General features: G+C 59.5%; 1 protein-coding gene across 1 annotated transcript in view; it reads right to left on the bottom strand.

Annotated features, from left to right (window-relative positions):
- Nucleotides 1-25201, bottom strand: part of LOC141735223 (tenascin-X-like) — a 50970-nt gene that overhangs the window by 25588 nt on the left and 181 nt on the right. Inside the window, 18 exon segments of the mRNA XM_074567857.1 lie at nt 471-764; nt 1725-2018; nt 2693-2986; nt 3838-4131; nt 6643-6936; nt 7720-8013; nt 8413-8706; nt 9490-9783; nt 10183-10470; nt 12821-13114; nt 16002-16295; nt 16807-16896; nt 16974-17897; nt 19426-19579; nt 20339-20451; nt 21899-22046; nt 22048-22133; nt 22744-22992. Coding sequence (XP_074423958.1) covers nt 471-764; nt 1725-2018; nt 2693-2986; nt 3838-4131; nt 6643-6936; nt 7720-8013; nt 8413-8706; nt 9490-9783; nt 10183-10470; nt 12821-13114; nt 16002-16295; nt 16807-16896; nt 16974-17897; nt 19426-19579; nt 20339-20451; nt 21899-22046; nt 22048-22133; nt 22744-22942 — 4942 coding nt within the window. The 5' untranslated portion in view covers nt 22943-22992.

Below are 25201 nucleotides of genomic sequence, written 5' to 3'. Positions count from 1 at the left end.
CTCCATCCATTCACCTTCCCATAAGTTTCCTCGACATCTGGCCAAAAATCCAATCATCCATCCATCTCTCCACCCACCCACGTCTGTCTCCATCCATCCATCCATCCATCCATCCATCCATCCATCCATCCACCCACCCTCCCACCCACCCAACGCTGTCTCCATCCATCCACATCTCCATCCATTCAACCAATAAACCAAGGAGCTGCCCAGCCATTTATCCAATGCTACGTAGGTTCATCCACCCATCCATCCATCCATCCATCCATCCATCCATCCATCCATCCATCCATCCAAACAAGCAACCAAGGAGCCATTTATCCATTTATCGTATACCCATACGTTACTCCATCCACCCAGGCACCCATCCATCCTCTCACCCCTCCATTCAGCCATCCAAAAATGGCCCTGACCAAGATCCTGCCACAACCGGAACCCATGCTCCCAACGGTGACCACAGCCCCCCTCACCTGTGACGGCATCGGTGGAGATGGGGCCCACACGTTTCCGACCCCACACCCCGTACAGGTTGAACTTGTAGCGCCGCGACGGTGACAGCCCAGGCACGGTCACCCTGCGCGAACCACCCTCCACGGGCAGCACCTGGGGCTGCCCTTGGCCATCCCTGTACTGCACCGTGAAGGAGTCAAAGGTGCCCTCGCGGACGCTCCACTCCAGCTCCACCGACTCGGGGGTCACCTGGGAGGCCATCAGCTCGCCCAGGATCGGCTGCGATGGTGGTTCCTCCTCTGCCTGGGACGGGGCTGCAACAGGGAGGGCACAATGCAGGGCATGAACATCCATCCATCCATCCATCCATCCATCCTTCCATCCATCCATCCATCCACCCACCCACCCATCAGCCTGGCTGCTTGCATCTCTCTCTCTATCCTGCCATCCATCAGATCACCCATCTCTCCAGGGACCCTTCACCATCCAGCACTCCTGGAATCCACACCTCCATTTAACCCACCACCCAACCAGATGCTCCTTGATCCCTCCAAACAACCAAAAATCACACCAACCATCACAACATCCACCTGTCCAACCACCCACCCATCCATTCGTCCTTTCAACCACATGCCCACACAACCTCCACTGACTTAATCACATCAAAAACCAGACTCACATGCAGCCAACTTCTCATCCATTCATCCACGTACCCATCAAGGAAACCAATCAACCAAGGAGCCATCCACCCATTCGATGTTCATCCCACTCCCCCGATATGATTCCGTCCTTCAGTCCATCCATCCCTTTCCCACACACACGATCGTACAACTATTAACCCAGCTATTCATGTCTCCATCCATCCATCCATCCATCCATCCATCCATCCAACCAATCAGACAAGGAGCCACCCATCCATTCATCCAATGATCGATACGTTATTCCAAGCAATAACCCTTCCACCCATCCTTCCAACTGTCCATCCGCCCACCCATCCATCCATCCATCAATCCAGTCAATCACCCAAAAAACACCCTGACCAAGCTCCCACCACTTTACATCCATCCATCTATACTCCTTCCACCCGCCCATCCATCCGTCCATCCATTCAAACCATCAAACAAGGACCCATTTATCAATTCATCGTACGACCCATATGTTACTCCATCCACCCACCCATCCATCAATACAGTCATCCATCCAAAAATGGCCCTGACCAAGCTCCTGCCACATCCCAAACCCATGGTCTGCACAGTGACCACAGCCCCCCTCACCTGTGACGGCGTCGGTGGAGATGGGGCCCACACGTTTCCGACCCCACACCCCGTACAGGTTGAACTTGTAGCGCCGGGACGGTGACAGCCCAGGCACGGTCACCCTGCGCGAACCACCCTCCACGGGCAGCACCTGGGGCTGCCCTTGGCCATCCTTGTACTGCACCGTGAAGGAGTCAAAGGTGCCCTCGCGGACGCTCCACTCCAGCTCCACGGAGTCGGGGGTCACCTGGGTGGCCATCAGCTCGCCCAGGATCGGCTGTGATGGTGGTTCCTCCTCTGGCTCGGCCGCAGCTGACACAGAGAGGACACAATGCAGGGCAGGAACATCCATCCATCCCTCCCTCCATCTGATCATCTACTCAGCAACCAGTATAACCAACCATCCCAACACACAACCATCTTTCCGGATCTTTCTCCATGCACACTCATGGCCTCCATCCCTCCTATCACCCATTTTCATGGACATCCTTCCATCCGTCAGGACGGGAACTCAGCCAGACGACCATTAACTGTGCCCGTTCTTACCCCACCACTCTCTCCACTTATCCCTCGCCTTCTTATCCATCCATTCATCCCTCCACCAATCGCTCCACCCTTTCATGTCACCATCTCTCCATCCATTCACCTTCCCATTAGTTTCCTCGACATCTGGCCAAGAATCCAATCATCCATCCGCCCAACCCCACATCCAGTCAACCATGCAGTTATTCATCCAGCCCTCCCTCCAGCTCCCCATCTAACAATCCTTCTGCCCATCCATTCAAAAAACTAATCAACCACCCATCAGACACACATTCATCCATCCTTGTACCTGCCCATCCAGCCACCCTTCCCTCCTCCTTGCTCCCATCCCTCCTTCCATCCAACACTCAGCACCCAAGAGATGTCCCAGGTGAACACGCTCGTGCCACACGCCAAACCCAGCACCCAAAGGGGACAGGGATGGAGTCCACAGCCCCCCTCACCTGTGACGGCGTCGGTGGAGATGGGACCCACACGTTTCCGACCCCACACCCCGTACAGGTTGAACTTGTAGCGCCGGGACGGTGACAGCCCAGGCACGGTCACCCTGCGCGAACCACCCTCCACGGGCAGCACCTGGGGCTGCCCTTGGCCATCCTTGTACTGCACCGTGAAGGAGTCAAAGGTGCCCTCGCGGACGCTCCACTCCAGCTCCACCGACTCGGGGGTCACCTGGGAGGCCGTCAGCTCACCCAGGATCGGCTGTGATGGTGGTTCCTCCTCTGGCTCGGCCGCAGCTGACACAGAGAGGACACAATGCAGGGCAGGAACATCCATCCATCCATCCATCCATCCATCCATCCATCCATCCATCCATCCATCCACCCACCCACCCACCCATCCATCCATCCCTCCCTCCCTCCATCTGATCATCCACTCAGCAACCAGTACAACCAACCATCCCAACACACAACCATCTTTCTGGATCTTTCTCCATGCACACTCATAGGCCTCCATCCCTCCTATCACCCATTTTCATGGACATCCTTCCACCCGTCAGGACGGGAACTCAGCCAGACGACCATTAACTGTGCCCGTTCTTACCCCACCACTCTCTCCACTTATCCCTCGCCTTCTTATCCATCCATTCATCCCTCCACCAATCCCTCCACCCTGCCATGTGACCCTCTCTCCATCCATTCACCTTCCCATAAGTTTCCTCGACATCTGGCCAAAAATCCAATCATCCATCCATCTCTCCACCCACCCACGTCTGTCTCCATCCATCCATCCATCCATCCATCCACCCTCCCACCCACCCAACGCTGTCTCCATCCATCCACATCTCCATCCATTCAACCAATAAACCAAGGAGCTGCCCATCCATTTATCCAATGCTACATAGGTTCATCCACCCATCCATCCATCCATCCATCCATCCATCCATCCATCCGTCCACCTATCCATCCATCCAAACAAGCAACCAAGGAGCCATTTATCCATTTATCGTATACCCATACGTTACTCCATCCACCCAGGCACCCATCCATCCTCTCACCCCTCCATTCAGCCATCCAAAAATGGCCCTGACCAAGATCCTGCCACAACCGGAACCCATGCTCCCAACGGTGACCACAGCCCCCCTCACCTGTGACGGCGTCAGTGGAGATGGGACCCACACGTTTCCGACCCCACACCCCGTACAGGTTGAACTTGTAGCGCCGGGACGGTGACAGCCCAGGCACGGTCACCCTGCGCGAACCACCCTCCACGGGCAGCACCTGGGGCTGCCCTTGGCCATCCCTGTACTGCACCGTGAAGGAGTCAAAGGTGCCCTCGGGGACGCTCCACTCCAGCTCCACGGACTCGGGGGTCACCTGGGAGGCCGTCAGCTCGCCCAGGATCGGCTGCGATGGTGGTTCCTCCTCTGCCTGGGACGGGGCTGCAACAGGGAGGGCACAATGCAGGGCATGAACATCCATCCATCCATCCATCCATCCTTCCATCCATCCATCCATCCACCCACCCACCCATCAGTCTGGCTGCTTGCATCTCTCTCTCTATCCTGCCATCCATCAGATCACCCATCTCTCCAGGGACCCTTCACCATCCAGCACTCCTGGAATCCACACCTCCATTTAACCCGCCACCCAACCAGATGCTCCTTGATCCCTCCAAACAACCAAAAATCACACCAACCATCACAACATCCACCTGTCCAACCACCCACCCATCCATTCGTCCTTTCAACCACATGCCCACACAACCTCCACTGACTTAATCACATCAAAAACCAGACTCACATGCAGCCAACTTCTCATCCATTCATCCACGTACCCATCAAGGAAACCAATCAACCAAGGAGCCATCCACCCATTCGATGTTCATCCCACTCCCCCGATATGATTCCGTCCTTCAGTCCATCCATCCCTTTCCCACACACACGATCGTACAACTATTAACCCAGCTATTCATGTCTCCATCCATCCATCCATCCATCCATCCATCCATCCAACCAATCAGACAAGGAGCCACCCATCCATTCATCCAATGATCGATACGTTATTCCAAGCAATAACCCTTCCACCCATCCTTCCAACTGTCCATCCGCCCACCCATCCATCCATCCATCAATCCAGTCAATCACCCAAAAAACACCCTGACCAAGCTCCCACCACTTTACATCCATCCATCTATACTCCTTCCACCCGCCCATCCATCCGTCCATCCATTCAAACCATCAAACAAGGACCCATTTATCAATTCATCGTATGACCCATATGTTACTCCATCCACCCACCCATCCATCAATACAGTCATCCATCCAAAAATGGCCCTGACCAAGCTCCTGCCACATCCCAAACCCAAGGTCTGCACAGTGACCACAGCCCCCCTCACCTGTGACGGCGTCGGTGGAGATGGGGCCCACACGTTTCCGACCCCACACCCCGTACAGGTTGAACTTGTAGTGCCGCGACGGTGACAGCCCAGGCACGGTCACCCTGCGCGAACCACCCTCCACGGGCAGCACCTGGGGCTGCCCTTGGGCATCCCTGTACTGCACCGTGAAGGAGTCAAAGGTGCCCTCGCGGACGCTCCACTCCAGCTCCACCGACTCGGGGGTCACCTGGGAGGCCGTCAGCTCGCCCAGGATCGGCTGCGATGGTGGTTCCTCCTCTGGCTCGGCTGCAGCTGACACAGAGAGAGGACACAATGCAGGGCATGAACCATCCATCCCTCCATCCCTCCCTCCATCCATCCTTCCCACCGTCTCAGTCTTCCACCCATGAAAACATAGCAGGGCACAAGCATCCCTTCCGTCCCTCCACAAATCCACCCATCCGTCAGTCTCTCTCTGTCCTTCCATCCATCAAATCACTCATCTCTCCATGCACCCCTTTACATCCCACAGTCCTGGATCCACACCTGTATTCCAACATCCAACCACCAAGACACTCTTTATCCCCCCAATCAAGACAACCAACAAATCATCTCACCATCCATCCACACAGCCCATTGTCCACACCATCATCCATGCACACATCTAGTGCATGAACCACACACAATCATACAACCATCCGTCCACCCATCCATCCATCCATCACCCATCATCCATTATCCATCATCCCTCTCTCCCTCCCTCCAATCTCGCATGCTCCCATTCCCCCAACACAGCCAGCACCCACAACATGTTCCCAGTTCCCACCATACCCAGCGTCACAAGGGGACACAGCAATGCTCCACAGCCCCCCTCACCTGTGACGGCGTCAGTGGAGATGGGGCCCACACGTTTCCGACCCCACACCCCGTACAGGTTGAACTTGTAGCGCCGGGACGGTGACAGCCCAGGCACGGTCACCCTGCGCGAACCACCCTCCACGGGCAGCACCTGGGGCTGCCCTTGGCCATCCTTGTACTGCACTGTGAAGGAGTCAAAGGTGCCCTCGCGGATGCTCCACTCCAGCTCCACGGACTCGGGGGTCACCTGGGAGGCCGTCAGCTCGCCCAGGATCGGCTGTGATGGTGGTTCCTCCTCTGGCTCGGCTGCAGCTGACACAGAGAGGACACAATGCAGGGCAGGAACATCCATCCATCCATCCCTCCATCCATCCATCCATCCATCCCTCCATCCATCCATTTCTTCATGCACCACAATCATCCTCGACTCCTTGAATCGAACCAATCATCCATTCATCTACCCATCCAGCCACCCACATCTCCACCCATCCATGCAGGCATCTATGCATTGCTCCATACATACATCCCTGTCTCCATCCGTCTATCCACATCTCCATCCATCCACCCACCCACCCACGTCTGTCTCCATCCCTCCCTCCCTCCAATCCTGAATGCTCCCATTCCTCCAACACAGTCAGCACCCAAGAGATCTTCCCAGTTCCCACCATACCCAGGCACCAAAGGGGACACAGCAATGGTCCACAGCCCCCCTCACCTGTGACGGCGTCGGTGGAGATGGGGCCCACACGTTTCCGACCCCACACCCCGTACAGGTTGAACTTGTAGCGCCGGGACGGTGACAGCCCAGGCACGGTCACCCTGCGCGAACCACCCTCCACGGGCAGCACCTGGGGCTGCCCTTGGCCATCCTTGTACTGCACCGTGAAGGAGTCAAAGGTGCCCTCGCGGACGCTCCACTCCAGCTCCACGGACTCGGGGGTCACCTGGGAGGCCGTCAGCTCGCCCAGGATCGGCTGCGATGGTGGTTCCTCCTCTGGCTCGGCCGCAGCTGACACAGAGAGGACACAATGCAGGGCAGGAACATCCTTCCATCCATCCATCCCTCCTTCCATCAATCCATCCATCCATCCATCCCTCCCTCCCTCCATCCATCTGATCATCCACTCAGCAACCAGTATAACCAACCATCCCAACACACAACCATCTTTCTGGATCTTTCTCCATGCACACTCATAGGCCTCCATCCCTCCTATCACCCATTTTCATGGACATCCTTCCATCCGTCAGGATGGGAACTCAGCCAGTGACCATTAACTGTGCCCGTTCTTACCCCACCACTCTCTCCACTTATCCCTCGCCTTCTTATCCATCTATTCACCCCTCCACCAATCCCTCCACCCTGCCATGTGACCATCTCTCCATCCATTCACCTTCCCAGGCGTCTCCTTGACATCTGGCCAAGAATCCAATCATCCATCCATCTCTCCACCCACCCACGTCTGTCTCCATCCATCCTTCCATCCATCCATCCTTCCATCCATCCATCCATCCTTCCATCCACCCACCCACCCACCCACCCTCCCACCCACCCAATGCTATCTCCATCCATCCACATCTCCATCCATTCAACCAATAAACCAAGGAGCTGCCCAGCCATTTATCCAATGCTACATAGGTTCATCCATCCATCCATCCATCCATCCACCCATCCACCCGGTCAAGCAACCAAAAATCGTCCTATCCAAGCTCATGCACACTCAAGAGATCTTCCCAGTTCCCACCATACCCAGGCACCAAAGGGGACACAGCAATGCTCCACGGCCCCCCTCACCTGTGACGGCGTCAGTGGAGATGGGGCCCACACGTTTCCGACCCCACACCCCGTACAGGTTGAACTTGTAGCGCCGGGACGGTGACAGCCCAGGCACGGTCACCCTGCGTGAACCACCCTCCACGGGCAGCACCTGGGGCTGCCCTTGGCCATCCTTGTACTGCACTGTGAAGGAGTCAAAGGTGCCCTCGCGGACGCTCCACTCCAGCTCCACGGACTCGGGGGTCACCTGGGAGGCCATCAGCTCGCCCAGGATCGGCTGTGATGGTGGTTCCTCCTCTGGCTCGGCTGCAGCTGACACAGAGAGGACACAATGCAGGGCAGGAACATCCATCCATCCCTCCATCCATCCATCCATCCATCCCTCCATCCATCCATTTCTTCATGCACCACAATCATCCTCGACTCCTTGAATCGAACCAATCATCCATTCATCTACCCATCCAGCCACCCACATCTCCACCCATCCATGCAGGCATCTATGCATTGCTCCATACATACATCCCTGTCTCCATCCGTCTATCCACATCTCCATCCATCCACCCACCCACCCACGTCTGTCTCCATCCCTCCCTCCCTCCAATCCTGAATGCTCCCATTCCTCCAACACAGTCAGCACCCAAGAGATCTTCCCAGTTCCCACCATACCCAGGCACCAAAGGGGACACAGCAATGGTCCACAGCCCCCCTCACCTGTGACGGCGTCGGTGGAGATGGGGCCCACACGTTTCCGACCCCACACCCCGTACAGGTTGAACTTGTAGCGCCGGGACGGTGACAGCCCAGGCACGGTCACCCTGCGCGAACCACCCTCCACGGGCAGCACCTGGGGCTGCCCTTGGCCATCCTTGTACTGCACCGTGAAGGAGTCAAAGGTGCCCTCGCGGACGCTCCACTCCAGCTCCACCGACTCGGGGGTCACCTGGGAGGCCGTCAGCTCGCCCAGGATCGGCTGCGATGGTGGTTCCTCCTCTGGCTCGGCCGCAGCTGACACAGAGAGGACACAATGCAGGGCAGGAACATCCTTCCATCCATCCATCCCTCCTTCCATCAATCCATCCATCCATCCATCCCTCCCTCCCTCCATCCATCTGATCATCCACTCAGCAACCAGTATAACCAACCATCCCAACACACAACCATCTTTCTGGATCTTTCTCCATGCACACTCATAGGCCTCCATCCCTCCTATCACCCATTTTCATGGACATCCTTCCATCCGTCAGGATGGGAACTCAGCCAGTGACCATTAACTGTGCCCGTTCTTACCCCACCACTCTCTCCACTTATCCCTCGCCTTCTTATCCATCTATTCACCCCTCCACCAATCCCTCCACCCTGCCATGTGACCATCTCTCCATCCATTCACCTTCCCAGGCGTCTCCTTGACATCTGGCCAAGAATCCAATCATCCATCCATCTCTCCACCCACCCACGTCTGTCTCCATCCATCCTTCCATCCATCCATCCTTCCATCCATCCATCCATCCTTCCATCCACCCACCCACCCACCCACCCTCCCACCCACCCAATGCTATCTCCATCCATCCACATCTCCATCCATTCAACCAATAAACCAAGGAGCTGCCCAGCCATTTATCCAATGCTACATAGGTTCATCCATCCATCCATCCATCCATCCACCCATCCACCCGGTCAAGCAACCAAAAATCGTCCTATCCAAGCTCATGCACACTCAAGAGATCTTCCCAGTTCCCACCATACCCAGGCACCAAAGGGGACACAGCAATGCTCCACGGCCCCCCTCACCTGTGACGGCGTCAGTGGAGATGGGGCCCACACGTTTCCGACCCCACACCCCGTACAGGTTGAACTTGTAGCGCCGGGACGGTGACAGCCCAGGCACGGTCACCCTGCGTGAACCACCCTCCACGGGCAGCACCTGGGGCTGCCCTTGGCCATCCTTGTACTGCACTGTGAAGGAGTCAAAGGTGCCCTCGCGGACGCTCCACTCCAGCTCCACGGACTCGGGGGTCACCTGGGAGGCCATCAGCTCGCCCAGGATCGGCTGTGATGGTGGTTCCTCCTCTGGCTCGGCTGCAGCTGACACAGAGAGGACACAATGCAGGGCAGGAACATCCATCCATCCCTCCATCCATCCATCCATCCATCCCTCCATCCATCCATTTCTTCATGCACCACAATCATCCTCGACTCCTTGAATCGAACCAATCATCCATTCATCTACCCATCCAGCCACCCACATCTCCACCCATCCATGCAGGCATCTATGCATTGCTCCATACATACATCCCTGTCTCCATCCGTCTATCCACATCTCCATCCATCCACCCACCCACCCACGTCTGTCTCCATCCCTCCCTCCCTCCAATCCTGAATGCTCCCATTCCTCCAACACAGTCAGCACCCAAGAGATCTTCCCAGTTCCCACCATACCCAGGCACCAAAGGGGACACAGCAATGGTCCACAGCCCCCCTCACCTGTGACGGCGTCGGTGGAGATGGGGCCCACACGTTTCCGACCCCACACCCCGTACAGGTTGAACTTGTAGCGCCGGGACGGTGACAGCCCAGGCACAGTCACCCTGCGCGAACCACCCTCCACGGGCAGCACCTGGGGCTGCCCTTGGCCATCCTTGTACTGCACCGTGAAGGAGTCAAAGGTGCCCTCGCGGACGCTCCACTCCAGCTCCACGGACTCGGGGGTCACCCGGGAGGCCGTCAGCTCGCCCAGGATCGGCTGCGATGGTGGTTCCTCCTCTGGCTCGGCTGCAGCTGACGCAGAGTCGGCACAATTCAGGGCATGAACATCCATCCCTCCATCCCTCCCTCCATCCATCCTTCCCACCGTCTCAGTCTTCCACCCATGAAAACATAGCAGGGCACAAGCATCCCTTCCGTCCCTCCACAAATCCACCCATCCGTCAGTCTCTCTCTGTCCTTCCATCCATCAAATCACTCATCTCTCCATGCACCCCTTTACATCCCACAGTCCTGGATCCACACCTGTATTCCAACATCCAACCACCAAGACACTCTTTATCCCCCCAATCAAGACAACCAACAAATCATCTCACCATCCATCCACACAGCCCATTGTCCACACCATCATCCATGCACACATCTAGTGCATGAACCACACACAATCATACAACCATCCGTCCACCCATCCATCCATCCATCCATCCATCACCCATCATCCATTATCCATCATCCCTCTCTCCCTCCCTCCAATCTCGCATGCTCCCATTCCCCCAACACAGCCAGCACCCACAACATGTTCCCAGTTCCCACCATACCCAGCGTCACAAGGGGACACAGCAATGGTCCACAGTCCCCCTCACCTGTGACGGCGTCGGTGGAGATGGGGCCCACACGTTTCCGACCCCACACCCCGTACAGGTTGAACTTGTAGCGCCGGGACGGTGACAGCCCAGGCACGGTCACCCTGCGCGAACCACCCTCCACGGGCAGCACCTGGGGCTGCCCTTGGCCATCCTTGTACTGCACCGTGAAGGAGTCAAAGGTGCCCTCGCGGACGCTCCACTCCAGCTCCACCGACTCGGGGGTCACCTGGGAGGCCGTCAGCTCGCCCAGGATCGGCTGCGATGGTGGTTCCTCCTCTGGCTCGGCCGCAGCTGACACAGAGAGGACACAATGCAGGGCAGGAACATCCTTCCATCCATCCATCCCTCCTTCCATCAATCCATCCATCCATCCATCCCTCCCTCCCTCCATCCATCTGATCATCCACTCAGCAACCAGTATAACCAACCATCCCAACACACAACCATCTTTCTGGATCTTTCTCCATGCACACTCATAGGCCTCCATCCCTCCTATCACCCATTTTCATGGACATCCTTCCATCCGTCAGGATGGGAACTCAGCCAGACGACCATTAACTGTGCCCGTTCTTACCCCACCACTCTCTCCACTTATCCCTCGCCTTCTTATCCATCTATTCACCCCTCCACCAATCCCTCCACCCTGCCATGTGACCATCTCTCCATCCATTCACCTTCCCAGGCGTCTCCTTGACATCTGGCCAAGAATCCAATCATCCATCCATCTCTCCACCCACCCACGTCTGTCTCCATCCATCCTTCCATCCATCCATCCTTCCATCCATCCATCCATCCTTCCATCCACCCACCCACCCACCCACCCTCCCACCCACCCAATGCTATCTCCATCCATCCACATCTCCATCCATTCAACCAATAAACCAAGGAGCTGCCCAGCCATTTATCCAATGCTACATAGGTTCATCCATCCATCCATCCATCCATCCACCCATCCACCCGGTCAAGCAACCAAAAATCGTCCTATCCAAGCTCATGCACACTCAAGAGATCTTCCCAGTTCCCACCATACCCAGGCACCAAAGGGGACACAGCAATGCTCCACGGCCCCCCTCACCTGTGACGGCGTCAGTGGAGATGGGGCCCACACGTTTCCGACCCCACACCCCGTACAGGTTGAACTTGTAGCGCCGGGACGGTGACAGCCCAGGCACGGTCACCCTGCGTGAACCACCCTCCACGGGCAGCACCTGGGGCTGCCCTTGGCCATCCTTGTACTGCACTGTGAAGGAGTCAAAGGTGCCCTCGCGGACGCTCCACTCCAGCTCCACGGACTCGGGGGTCACCTGGGAGGCCATCAGCTCGCCCAGGATCGGCTGTGATGGTGGTTCCTCCTCTGGCTCGGCTGCAGCTGACACAGAGAGGACACAATGCAGGGCAGGAACATCCATCCATCCATCCATCCATCCATCCATCCATCCATCCACCCATCCATCCATTTCTTCATGCACCACAATCATCCTCGACTCCTTGAATCGAACCAATCATCCATTCATCTACCCATCCAGCCACCCACATCTCCACCCATCCATGCAGGCATCTATGCATTGCTCCATACATACATCCCTGTCTCCATCCGTCTATCCACATCTCCATCCATCCACCCACCCACCCACGTCTCTCTCCATCCCTCCCTCCCTCCAATCCTGAATGCTCCCATTCCTCCAACACAGTCAGCACCCAAGAGATCTTCCCAGTTCCCACCATACCCAGGCACCAAAGGGGACACAGCAATGGTCCACAGCCCCCCTCACCTGTGACGGCGTCGGTGGAGATGGGGCCCACACGTTTCCGACCCCACACCCCGTACAGGTTGAACTTGTAGCGCCGGGACGGTGACAGCCCAGGCACGGTCACCCTGCGCGAACCACCCTCCACGGGCAGCACCTGGGGCTGCCCTTGGCCATCCTTGTACTGCACCGTGAAGGAGTCAAAGGTGCCCTCGCGGACGCTCCACTCCAGCTCCACGGACTCGGGGGTCACCCGGGAGGCCGTCAGCTCGCCCAGGATCGGCTGCGATGGTGGTTCCTCCTCTGGCTCGGCTGCAGCTGACGCAGAGTCGGCACAATGCAGGGCATGAACATCCATCCCTCCATCCATCCTTCCCACCGTCTCAGTCTTCCACCCATGAAAACATAGCAGGGCACAAGCATCCCTTCCGTCCCTCCACAAATCTACCCATCCGTCAGTCTCTCTCTGTCCTTCCATCCATCAAATCACTCATCTCTCCATGCACCCCTTTACATCCCACAGTCCTGGATCCACACCTGTATTCCAACATCCAACCACCAAGACACTCTTTATCCCCCCAATCAAGACAACCAACAAATCATCTCACCATCCATCCACACAGCCCATTGTCCACACCATCATCCATGCACACATCTAGTGCATGAACCACACACAATCATACAACCATCCGTCCACCCATCCATCCATCCATCCATCCATCACCCATCATCCATTATCCATCATCCCTCTCTCCCTCCCTCCAATCTCGCATGCTCCCATTCCCCCAACACAGCCAGCACCCACAACATGTTCCCAGTTCCCACCATACCCAGCGTCACAAGGGGACACAGCAATGGTCCACAGTCCCCCTCACCTGTGACGGCGTCGGTGGAGATGGGGCCCACACGTTTCCGACCCCACACCCCGTACAGGTTGAACTTGTAGCGCCGGGACGGTGACAGCCCAGGCACGGTCACCCTGCGCGAACCACCCTCCACGGGCAGCACCTGGGGCTGCCCTTGGCCATCCTTGTACTGCACCGTGAAGGAGTCAAAGGTGCCCTCGCGGACGCTCCACTCCAGCTCCACCGACTCGGGGGTCACCTGGGAGGCCGTCAGCTCGCCCAGGATCGGCTGCGATGGTGGTTCCTCCTTTGGCGGGGACGGGGCTGCAACAGGGAAGGCACAATGCAGGGCACTCTGGGGACAGACCACCATCCACCCATCCATCCGCCCACCTAATCACCCACCCATCCCACAACTCACCCAACCAGACACGCTTCCATCCATTCCCCATTCCTCCAGTCCCTTGCCCACCCATACGCTCATCCAGCCAACTGCCCCTTTGCCCGGCAGTTCAGGCTCCCAGCCTGACAGAAAGCTGCCCTTCCAGCCATCCAACCATCCACGTGTCTTCCCACCCACCCAGGTCTCCTTCCATCCCATCACCCACCCTCTTTCAATGACTCTTCCCCTTCACATCAGTTCATGGAGCCATGAACCCAACTATCCAAGCAGGCAACCAGCCCTCCCTTCATTCAGCAAACAGTCTGGTTATCCCTCTGACCACCCGCGCTTCCACCCACACGTCTCTCCCTCCATTCATGTATCCAGCCATCAGTCAGTCCACACAACCATTTTTCCAGCCCCCCATCCATCCATGTATCCATCTATCTCGGAAAGATCATGGAGAACCAGAGAGGTGCCTGAGGACTGGGAGAAATCCAATGTCATGACAGCCTTCAAAAAGGGCAAGATGGAGGACCCAGAAAATTACAGGCCGGTCAGCCTCACCTCCATCCCTGAAAGGTGATGGAACAGCTCATCCAGGATGTCATCTCTAAGCATGAGGGAGAGAAGGTTATCGGGAGTGGTCAACATGGATTCACCAAGCGGAAATCACGCTTGACCAACGTGATAGCCTTCTGGGATGGCATGACTGGCTGGGTGGATGAGGGGAGAGCAGTAGATGTTCTCTACCTCAACTGGGTCCAGTCCCGTTCGACATATTCATCAATGACCTGGATGAGGGGACAGAGCGCACCCTCACCACATTTTCTGATGACACAAAACTGGGAGGAGTGGGTGACACGCCAGAAGGCCGTGCCGCCATCCAGAGAGACCTGGCCAGGCTGGAGAGTTGGGTGGAGAGGAACTTCACGAAGTTCAACAAGGGCAAGTGCAGGGTGCTGCACATGGGGAGAAATAACCCCCCGCACCGGGACAGCTCGGGGCTGACCTACTGGAGAGCAGCTCTGCAGAGAGGGACCCAGGGGTCCTGGTGGACACCAAGTTGCCCATGAGCCAGCAAGGTGCCCTTGTGGCCAAGAAGGCCAGTGGTCTCTTGCAGTGCATTAAAAAGAGTGTGGCCAGCAGGTGGAGGGAGGTCACCCTCCCCCTCTGCTCTGCCCTGGCGAGGCCACAGCTGGAGCGCTGGGTCCAATTCTGGGCTCCCCGGTTCAAGAAAAACAGGGAACTGCTGGAAAGAGTCCAGTGGAGGCTGCGAAGATGAGCCGGGGACTGGAGGACGTCTCTGCTGAGGAAAGGCCGAGAGCCCTGGGGCTGTTCAGCCTGGAGAAGAGCAGACTGAGAGGGGGCCTCACCGATGCTCAGCAAAGGCTAAAAGGTGGGTGGCCAGAGGATGGGCCCAGACTCTTCTCAGTGGTGCCCAGCGACAGGAGAAGGGGCAACGGGCACAAACTGGAACACGGGAAATTCCATCTCAACATGAGGAAAAACGTCTTTACCGTGAGGGTGGCAGAGCCCTGGCACAGGTGGTGGTGGAGTCTCCGTCTCTGGAGACATTCCAACCCTGCCCGGACACGTTCCTGTGCAACCTGCTCTGGGTGACCCTGCTCTGGCAGGGGGTTGGATGGGATGATCTCCAGAGGGCCCTTCCAACCCCGACCGCTCTGTGATTCTCTGATCTAATCCCAACCATCCCCCTATCCGTCCAGTCCCAACCATCTATCCATCCATCATCCATCCACCTACCCACCATCCAACCAACCACCTCCACAACTCGTCCAATCACCCGCTCTTCCATACAAACAGCCCTCCATCCCTCTGACTCTGCGTGCACCCGTGCCCGCCCCCAAATCAAGGGCCAGATGCTCTTCCCATATCCCTCAAAGTCAAAGGAACAAGGCTCCTGACTTACTCCAAACCCAGATCCTGGAGAAGACAAACCTACAGCCCCCCTCACCTGTGACAGCATCAATGGAGATAAGACCAATCCGCTTCCGACCCCACACCCCGTACAGGTTGAACTTGTAGCGCCGGGATGGTGACAGTCCAGGCACGGTCACCGTGCGGGACCCGCCATCAACTGCAAGTGCCTGAGGTTGGCCTTGGGCATCCCTGTACTGCACCGTGAAGGAGTCAAAGGTTCCCTCAAGGACATTCCACTCCAGCTGGACGGAGCCAGGGGTGACATCAGTGACCATGAGCCCACCCAGGCGGGGTCGGGGTGATGGTTCCTCCGACGGCGGGGCTGGCACTGCAATGGAGATGGCACAGTGCAGGACATGAAGATCCAGGTTTCCATCCGTTCAATGACCTGCTTTTCCATTCACTTTTCCATACATTGATCTTGGGATGGAATCCACCCACCCATCCATCCACCCACTCACCTATCCAACCTTCCAGCCATCAACCCATCATCCATCCTTCCATCCACCCACCCATCCATTCAACTGTCGTTCATCCACCCAACCATCACCCACCCATCCATCCACCTATCCAAACTTCCATCTCCCCACACAACCACCCACGTATCCCAGCATCCACCCACCTTTCCATCCAGCCAACCAACCATCCACCCACCCGCCTTTCGACCTTCCAGCCACCAAACCATCCAACCACCTTTCCAACCAACCTTCCATCCATCCAACTGCCATTCATCCATCCCTCCATCCACCCACCCACCCACACCCAACTTGTCTACCAAGAGCAGGTCAGCCTGAACACCTGAGTCCCTCTGATTGCTGCCACGGACCACCTGATGGTACCTGCTTTGGCTACGGCACCCTGGGGCTCAGTCAACTCCATCTCATACATGTGCTCCCAGTCCACCGGGCGTTCATCGGTGCCACCTGCCCCTGCACCCAAAAGAGGAGTGGGTGGTTATGGGATGTTCCCCCGCAATGTTGTCCCTGTCTCCACCCCCATCACCCACCTGCCGTCACCAGGAATGTGTAGGACTTGGAGACGTGCCCCCGTACCACGCCGTGCACCTCCACCCGGTACATGGCCCCCGGCACCAGCCCTGGCACCCGGGCCACCGCTGTGTCCCCTGGCACCTGTAGTTCCCCCTCGGCCCCCTCCGGCTCTTCCAGGAGCCGGTAACGGATCACCACAGTCTCTGCATGGCCCCGCAGCCCATCCAGGTCCACCAGAGCCTCACCGGCAGCCCCTGGCATCAACTGGGGCTTGGGATGGGGGATCTGGCGGAGGAGCTGCTGACGCAACGGGGCCGGGCTGCGGCGCAGAAGGTAGGAGAGGATGGCACGGGCCACCGCTGGCACCGTTTGGTTGCCCCGGAGGGGGAAGTTTGTAGCCCGGAGGTGGCTCTCCAGGCGCTGCAGCAAGGAGCCATTGTAGGAGGAGAGCTTGGCCCCCAGGTCATGCAGGGATGGGCCACCTGGGAGCACTGGGGACAGTGGGGATGCTGGGGACACCGGGGACCACGGAGATGGAGGTGACACAGGAGACTGTGGTGATGCTGGGGACCGTGGAGATGCAGGTGATCTTGGGGACACTGGGGATGCTGGTGCCTCTGGGGACACTGGTGACCCCAGGGATTCTGGGGATGCTGGTGCTGCTGGGGACTCTGGTGACACTGGGGACCCCCGAGATACTGGGGACGCTGGAAACCTTGGAGATGCTGGGGACCCCAAAGACCCTCGTGACCCCAAGGATGTATCCGGTGACCGTGGTGATGCTGGTGATCCCAGGGAATCTGGTGACCCCGGGGACCTTGGGGATGCCGGAGACCCTTGGAATGATGGTGACGCTGGGGCCACTGGTGATGCCGGGGACCCCAGGGAACCCTGAGGGGACCCTGGAGAACCCCCGTGGGTGGGCAGAGTCTGGGCAAGCACTGCGAGAGCAAAGGGGACCAGGGTCATCAACCCATCCCCAAAAGTCCCTGTCTGCCAGAGACCAGGGACCCATGGGGGGGGACACAGGAAGGATGGACAGGGACAGACGGACGCATAGGGACAGACTGGGGACACCCACGGGGATAGACTGGGGACACCCAGACTCATGGGAACAGAGGGACGCACAGGGAAGCACCAGGAGGTGTGGGGACACGTGGATCCATGGGGACACGTGAATCCATGGGGACAGACGCAGATAGATGGGCCCAAGGGGACACACGGACCCACAGGGACAGACCGGTGACACACGGACCCACCAGGACAGACAGACACACGTGGACCCACAGAGCCATGGGGACACACGGACACGTGGGGACGGACAGAGGCTGCAGGCACCGTCCCTGTCCCCATGCCCATCCCAGCCCCTGTTCCCATGCCAGTCCCCATCCCCATGGCTGTGACATCCCCCTTCCCTGTCCCCATCCCTCTGCCATCCCTACGCTTGTCACCATCCCGTCCCTGTCCCCACCTCTGCGCTGCCCTCATCCCCATGCTTGCATCACCCCCGTCCCCACGCCTGTCACTGTGCTGTCCCTGCCTCCTCCATCAGTTGTCCCCATCACCACCCCCATGTTGTCCTTGTCACCACGCCTGCACCCTTGCTGCTATCCTCGTGCCATCCCCATGCCGTCCCTGTCCCCGTGCCCATGCCATCTCCGTGGCTGTCCCCATTACTGTGCTCATGTCATCCGTGTCCCCAGGCTTTCCCTATCCCCGTGCCACCCCTGTCCCCATGCCATCCCCATCCCTGACCATGCTGAACCCATGCCCCAGCCGTCCCCACCGCTGTCCCCATGACCATGCCATCACCATCCCAACCCCATCGCTGTGCCATCCCTGTCCCCACGCCTGCCATCCCTGTCCCTGTCCCCATCCCTGTGCCATCCCTGTTGACAGACCCATGCTATCCCCATTCCCACGCCTCTGCTCATGCCACCCCTGTCCCACGCCATCCCTGTCCCCAGCCCTATCATCCCTGTCCCCACGCCCATGCCAAACCCGTCCCTGTCCCCACACTGTCCCCACACCCATGACCCCGTCCCCGTGTCATCCCCACGCCTGTGCCATGCCTGTCGCCTGCCCTTCTCATCCCTGTCCCCATGTCACCCTTGTCCCCTTGCCCATGGCTATGCCATCACTGTCCCTGTCTCCATTCCTGTGCCATCTCCGTTAGCGTCCCCATGCCGTCCCCATGCCCGTCCCCACCACTGTGCCCGTGCCATCCCTGTCCCCTTGCCCATGCCATCCCTGTCTCCACCCGTGTCATCCCCATCCACATGCCCATGCCGTCCCTGTCCCCATGCCCACGTCATTCCCATCTCCGTCCCCAGATCCGTCACTGTCCCCTGCCCCATCCCTGTGCCATCCCCACCCTGTCCCCATGCCCACACCCGCTGCCATCGCCATGTTGTCCCCACCCCCATGCCTGTCCCCTTGTGGTCCCCACGCTGAGCAGGTGACACGTACGGGTGCGGACGCGCAGGGTGCCAGGCGCCCCGAGGTGCTTCTCCCGCTGGGCCTGGATGAAGAGCTCGAAGGTGTGTCCAGGTGCCAGCCCTGTCACCTCGAAGGTGACAGCAGAGCCAGGCAGCTCATGGGTGGTCATGGCCGCTGGCTCGTCCTGGGGACAAGGAACATGCCAAGGACACGCTGGGGGACACCACGGTGGGACCTGGCCCTGAGTCAGGCAGCAGCCAGGTGGAGCTTCTCCCAGGGCTGGGGGACATGCTGGGGACACAGTGGGGACACACTGGGGACGGTGTAGTGGGGACACCTCCTCATCCCTGAGCCAGGCAGGAGGCAGGTGGCTGCAGTCAATGGCTTGTCCTGGCACGGGGGGACACACCAAGGACATATTGGGGACACCACAGTGGGGACATGTCCCTGTCCCTAAGTAAGGCTGCAGGCAGGTGGCCGCAGACAGGTGGCTGATCCTGGGGACAGGGGACATGTTGGGGACACCATGCTGGAGACCCATCCCCGTCCCCAAGCCATGTAGCAGAAGGGTGGCCACAACTGCTGGCTCATCCTCTGGATAAGGGACGTGTTGGGGACACACTGGGGACACCACGGGGAGACACATCCCTAAGTCAGGCAGCAGATGGGTGACACCACCATGGCCCATCCTGGGGACAAGAGACACACTGGGGAGATGTCCCCATCCCCGAGTTAGGCAGCAAGAGGTGGCCTGACTACTGCCTTGCTCTGGGGACAACAGGCACGCTGGGGACATGCTGGGGACACCATAAGGACACCCTTATTGTGTCCCCCAGCAGGGCAGCAGCGAGTGCCCATGGACGCCACCTCATCCTGGGGATGAAGACCACACTGGGGCCACCGTGGGGACCTGTCCCCACCCCTGTCCCCGTCCCCAGCTCACCAGGGGAATGAGGGCCACCTGGTAGCCATCCACTGGCACGGGGGGACGGGGCCAGGTCACACGGAAGGACGTCTGGTTGCGGGTGGCCAAGCGCAGTGTCACTGAGGGGATCTCTGCGGGGACACGGTCCCATCAGTGGGTGCCACCACGGTGACACTTTGGGGCACCACAGGATGGTGCACCCATGGGATGGGGACACCACAGGACAGGGACACCCTAGAGCACTGGGTGCACTGGGAGCACTGGGATGGGGACACTGGGGCAGCACTGGGGACCCACAGGACCCTTGGGGACACCTGGGGAGCACTGGGGACCCTTGGGGACACACCAAGGTGACATCAGGGTCCACTACAGCCTGGGGGGGAAGGCGAGGGGGTACTGGGAGCACTGGGATGGGGACACTGAGGGGAGTACCGGGGGGCCTTGGGGACACTTAGGGGTTCTTGGGGACACTTGGGGACACACCAAGGGTGCAGCAGGGCTCTCCATGGCTGGGGCAGGAGGTGGGGAGGCACTGGGAGCACTGGGGACCCACAGGACCCTTGGGGACACCTGGGGACACTCAGAGATGCCATGGGATGGGGACACCCTGCGGGCACGGAGGGACCACCCAAGGAACAAGGCCACCCAAGCCATGAGGACACCAGGGTCTGGGACACCCCCAGGACAGGGTCACCACAGGGACACTCAGGGCCAGGGCACTGGGAGGACTGGGAGAGCACTGGAGGACACCAGGGGACACTGGGGGAAATACCAAGGTGGCATCAGGGTCCACCATGGCTGCAGGGGGGGGACAGGCAGTGGGGCACTGGGATAGGGACACTGGGTGACACACGCTGGGAGCGGTAGGGAGCACTGGGGACACCTGGGGACGTTTGGGGACATACTGAGATGGCATCAGGACCTGCTATGGATGGGAACGGAGGTGGGGGGGACTGGGAGCACTGGGATGGGGACACGTGGGGGAGCACTGGGGACCCACAGGACGCTTGGGGACACCTGGGGAGCACTGGGGACACTGGGAGACACAACCAAGGTGACATCAGGGTCCACTACAGCCTGGGGGGGGGGAAGGCAAGGGGGTACTGGGAGCACTGGGATGGGGACAGTGGGCGGTGCACTGGGGACCCTTGAGGACACTTAGGGATTTTTGGGGACACTTGGGGACACACCGAGGGTGCAGCGGGGCTCGCCACGGCTGGGGAGGGAGATGGGGAGGCACTGGGAGCACTGGGATGGGACACTGGGGGGGCACTGGGATGGGGACACTGGGGGGGCACTAGGGACCCACAGGACCCTTGGGGACACCTGGGGAGCACTGGGGCCCCTTGGGGACACACCAAGGTGACATCAGGGTCCATTACAGCCTGGGGGGGGAAGGCGAGGGGGTACTGGGAGCACTGGGATGGGGACACTGGGGCCCCTTGGGGACACCTGGGGACACACCGAGGGTGCAGCGGGGCTCGCCGCGGCTGGGGCGGGGGGGGGGGGGGGGGGGGGTACTGGGACGGGGACACCTGGGGGAGCGACGGGGACACTGGGGGCCCCTCGGGGACATACCGATGGCGCAGCGGGGCCCGCCGCGGCCGGGGGGACAGGCGGGGGTGGCGCAGTGGGGGCCGGTGAAACCGGGGAAGCAGCGACAGCGACCCCCGCGACACCGTCCCTGGTCGCTGCAGCCGAAGGGGCAGGGGGGGCGGGGGGGGAGGGGTCGGGGGGGGGAGGGTCGGGGGGGAGGGGCAGCCGCAGCCCTCCCCGCCGGGGGGGGGACAGAGCTCCCGAGCCAGCGTCCGTCCTGCGGGGGACAGGGGTGACACGGGGGGGGGGGGGGGGGGTGACACCGTGCCTTATGTGCCACCCCCGTGTCCCGAAGCCCCCCCCCGATGACCCTCCAAATGTCCCCATGTCCCCTCATATCCCCTCCCCCCGTCACCCCACATGTGCCCCGATTCCCCCCCCCATGACTCCCCCCCCCCAAAGATCCCATGTCCCCCACGTCCCCCTGTGACCCCCAAACGTCTCCGTGACCCTCACGGCTCCCAAACGCCCCCCCCCCCGTCCCCCCGTCCCCCTGTCCCCTCCCCAGGTCCCCCCCCCCATCCCCCATGACCCACACCTCCCCCCACATGCTCCGTGTCCCAATGTCCCCCCATGTCCCCTTTTATCCCCCTTGTCCCTCCATATCTCCCCCCAAGTCCCCCCATGTCCCCCACGACCCTCATGTCCCCCAATGTCCCGACGTCACCTCGTGTCCCCCCGCCACATCCCCCAATGTCCCACATACACCCCACGTCCCTACAACCCTCACGTCCCGCCCCCCCATGTCCCGTGTGTAGCGTCCCCCATGTCCCCCCCGTCCCCCCACGTCCCCATCTCCCCCATGTCCCCCCCGTCCCCCCACATACCGGTGCCAGCCTGGGGTCCCTGGCTGTCCCCGCACTGTCCCTGCAGCGCCCGCACTTGTCCCTCCAGCTCCCGCAGGCGCCCCAGGATGGCCACCAGCGCCGCCGCCCCACAGGGGGGACCCGGGGGGGACCCAGGGGTTGTCCCCGTCCCCCCCCGCAGCGCCAGTGCCAGCAGCAGCAGGGGCAGCCCCGTCGTCATGGTCCTGCAGGGAGGGGACGGACGGCACCCGTGGGGACACGTGGGGACACCTGTGGGGACACACAGACACCCATGAGGGACACCCAGGGGACACCTGTGGGCACACACGGACACCCATGAGGGACACCCAGGGGACAGGGACGTCATCGAGGACACAGGGGACACCTGTGGGGACACCTGTGGGGACACACGGACACCCATGAGGGACACCCAGGGGACACCTGTGGGCACACACGGACACCCATGAGGGACATCCAGGGGACAGGGACGTTGTAGAGGACACAGGGGACACCCACGGGACACACTGACAGCATCAAGGGGGGCACAGGGGACACAGGGACACCCATAGGGGACACAGGGACATCACGGGAGACACCCAGACACCGGTGGGGGACATGGACATCCACAGGGGACATCCCCAGGGACACCCATGGGGACAACCAGGGGACAAACAAACATCACGGGGGACACATGGACACCCGAGGGGGACACTGAGGGGACACACGGACATCGTGGGGACACCCAGAGGACACACAGACACCCCTGGGGGACACCTGGACACCCTCGGGGGACACTGAGGGGACGCCCACAGGGAAAATGGACATTGTGGGGACACCCAGGGGACATGGAGACACCCACAGGGGACACCCGGACACCCCTGGGGACACCCAGGGGACACGGAGACACCCACAGGAGACACCCGGACATAACGGGGGACACCCAGGGGACACGGAGACACCCGGGGGGACACGGGGACACTGTGACCCACAGCCCCCACCCACAGCCCTTGTGTGGCCCCGGCACCAGGGTGCCCAGTAACACCAGTAACCTCCCCAGTAACCCCCCAGTCCCCGCTAACTGCAGCAGCTTTACCCTCCACCAGTATCCCCCCCCAGTAACACCAGTAACCCCAGCAACAGCTTCAGTAGCACCAGTAACTCCAGCCACCACCACCCCCCCAGCCCCCAGTAACTCCAGTAGCACCCAGCAACACCAGTAACTCCAGAGACACCAGCAACAACACCAGTAACACCAGTAACACCCACAACTCCAGTCACCTCCAGCACACACAGCAACTCCAGTAACACCAGTTAACCCCAGCAGCGGCACCAGTGACTCCAGTAACGCCACTGGTTCCACCAGTTCCAGTCACACCCTGCTCCGGCAGCAATCCCAGTAACACCAGCAACCCCAGCAACACCACCAGTAACACCAGTCACCGCCAGCAACCCCAGTAACCCCGACAACTCCCACCACGTCCAGTAACACCAGTAACCCCAGCAACAACAACAAACAACGACAACGTCAACTCCTCCAGGAACTCCAGTAACCCCAGTAACACCAGCAACGCCAGCAGCTCCAGTCACACCAGTGACTCCAGCGACACACCCCCAGTAACACCGGCAGGTCCAGTCACCCCCAGTAACACCAGTAAGTCCAGTAACTCCAGCAAGTCCAGTCACTTCCAGTAACACCAGCAACTCCAGTAACACCACCAGTAACACCAGTTAAGTCCAGTCACCTCTAATACCAGTAACACCAGTTAAATCCAGTCACCCCTAATACCAGTGACACCAGTAACACCAGTCACCTCTAATACCAGTAACACCAGTAATACCAGTTAAGTCCAGTCATCTCTAATACCAGTAACACCAGCGACTACCAGCGTATGCAGCACCAGTAATACCAGTAATTCCAGTAACACCAGTACATCCAGTGACTCCAGTACATACAGCAGCTCCAGTGACACCAGTGATCCCAGTAACCTGTGACACCGGCAACCCCAGCACACCCAGCAACACCAGTAACACCAGTAACCTGTGACACCAGCAACTCCAGTACGTCCAGCGACACCAGTACGTCCAGTAACACCAGTAAACTACGACACCAGCAACTCCAGTACGTCCAGCGACACCAGTAACACCAGCAACTCCAGTACACCCAGTGACACCAGTAACCCCAGTAACTCCAGGACGCCCAGTGACACCAGTGACACCAGTAACCCCAGCAACACCAGTAACCCCAACAACTCCAGTACGTCCAGCGATACCAGTAACCCCAGTAACTCCAGGATGCCCAGTGACACCAGTAACCCCAGTAACTCCAGGACGCCCAGTGACACCACTGACACCAGTAACCCCAGCAACTCCAGTACATCCAGCGACACCAGTACGACCAGCAACACCAGTAACCCCAGCAACTCCAGTACATGCAGTGATACCAGTAACCCCAGTAACTCCAGTACGTCCAGCGACACCA

This window comes from Larus michahellis, chromosome 29 (genome assembly GCF_964199755.1).
Source record: "Larus michahellis chromosome 29, bLarMic1.1, whole genome shotgun sequence".
In the NCBI taxonomy this organism is placed as follows: Eukaryota; Metazoa; Chordata; class Aves; order Charadriiformes; family Laridae; genus Larus; species Larus michahellis.
Note: the sequence above shows the minus strand (reverse complement) of the source record. Positions and strands in the feature narration are given on the sequence as shown.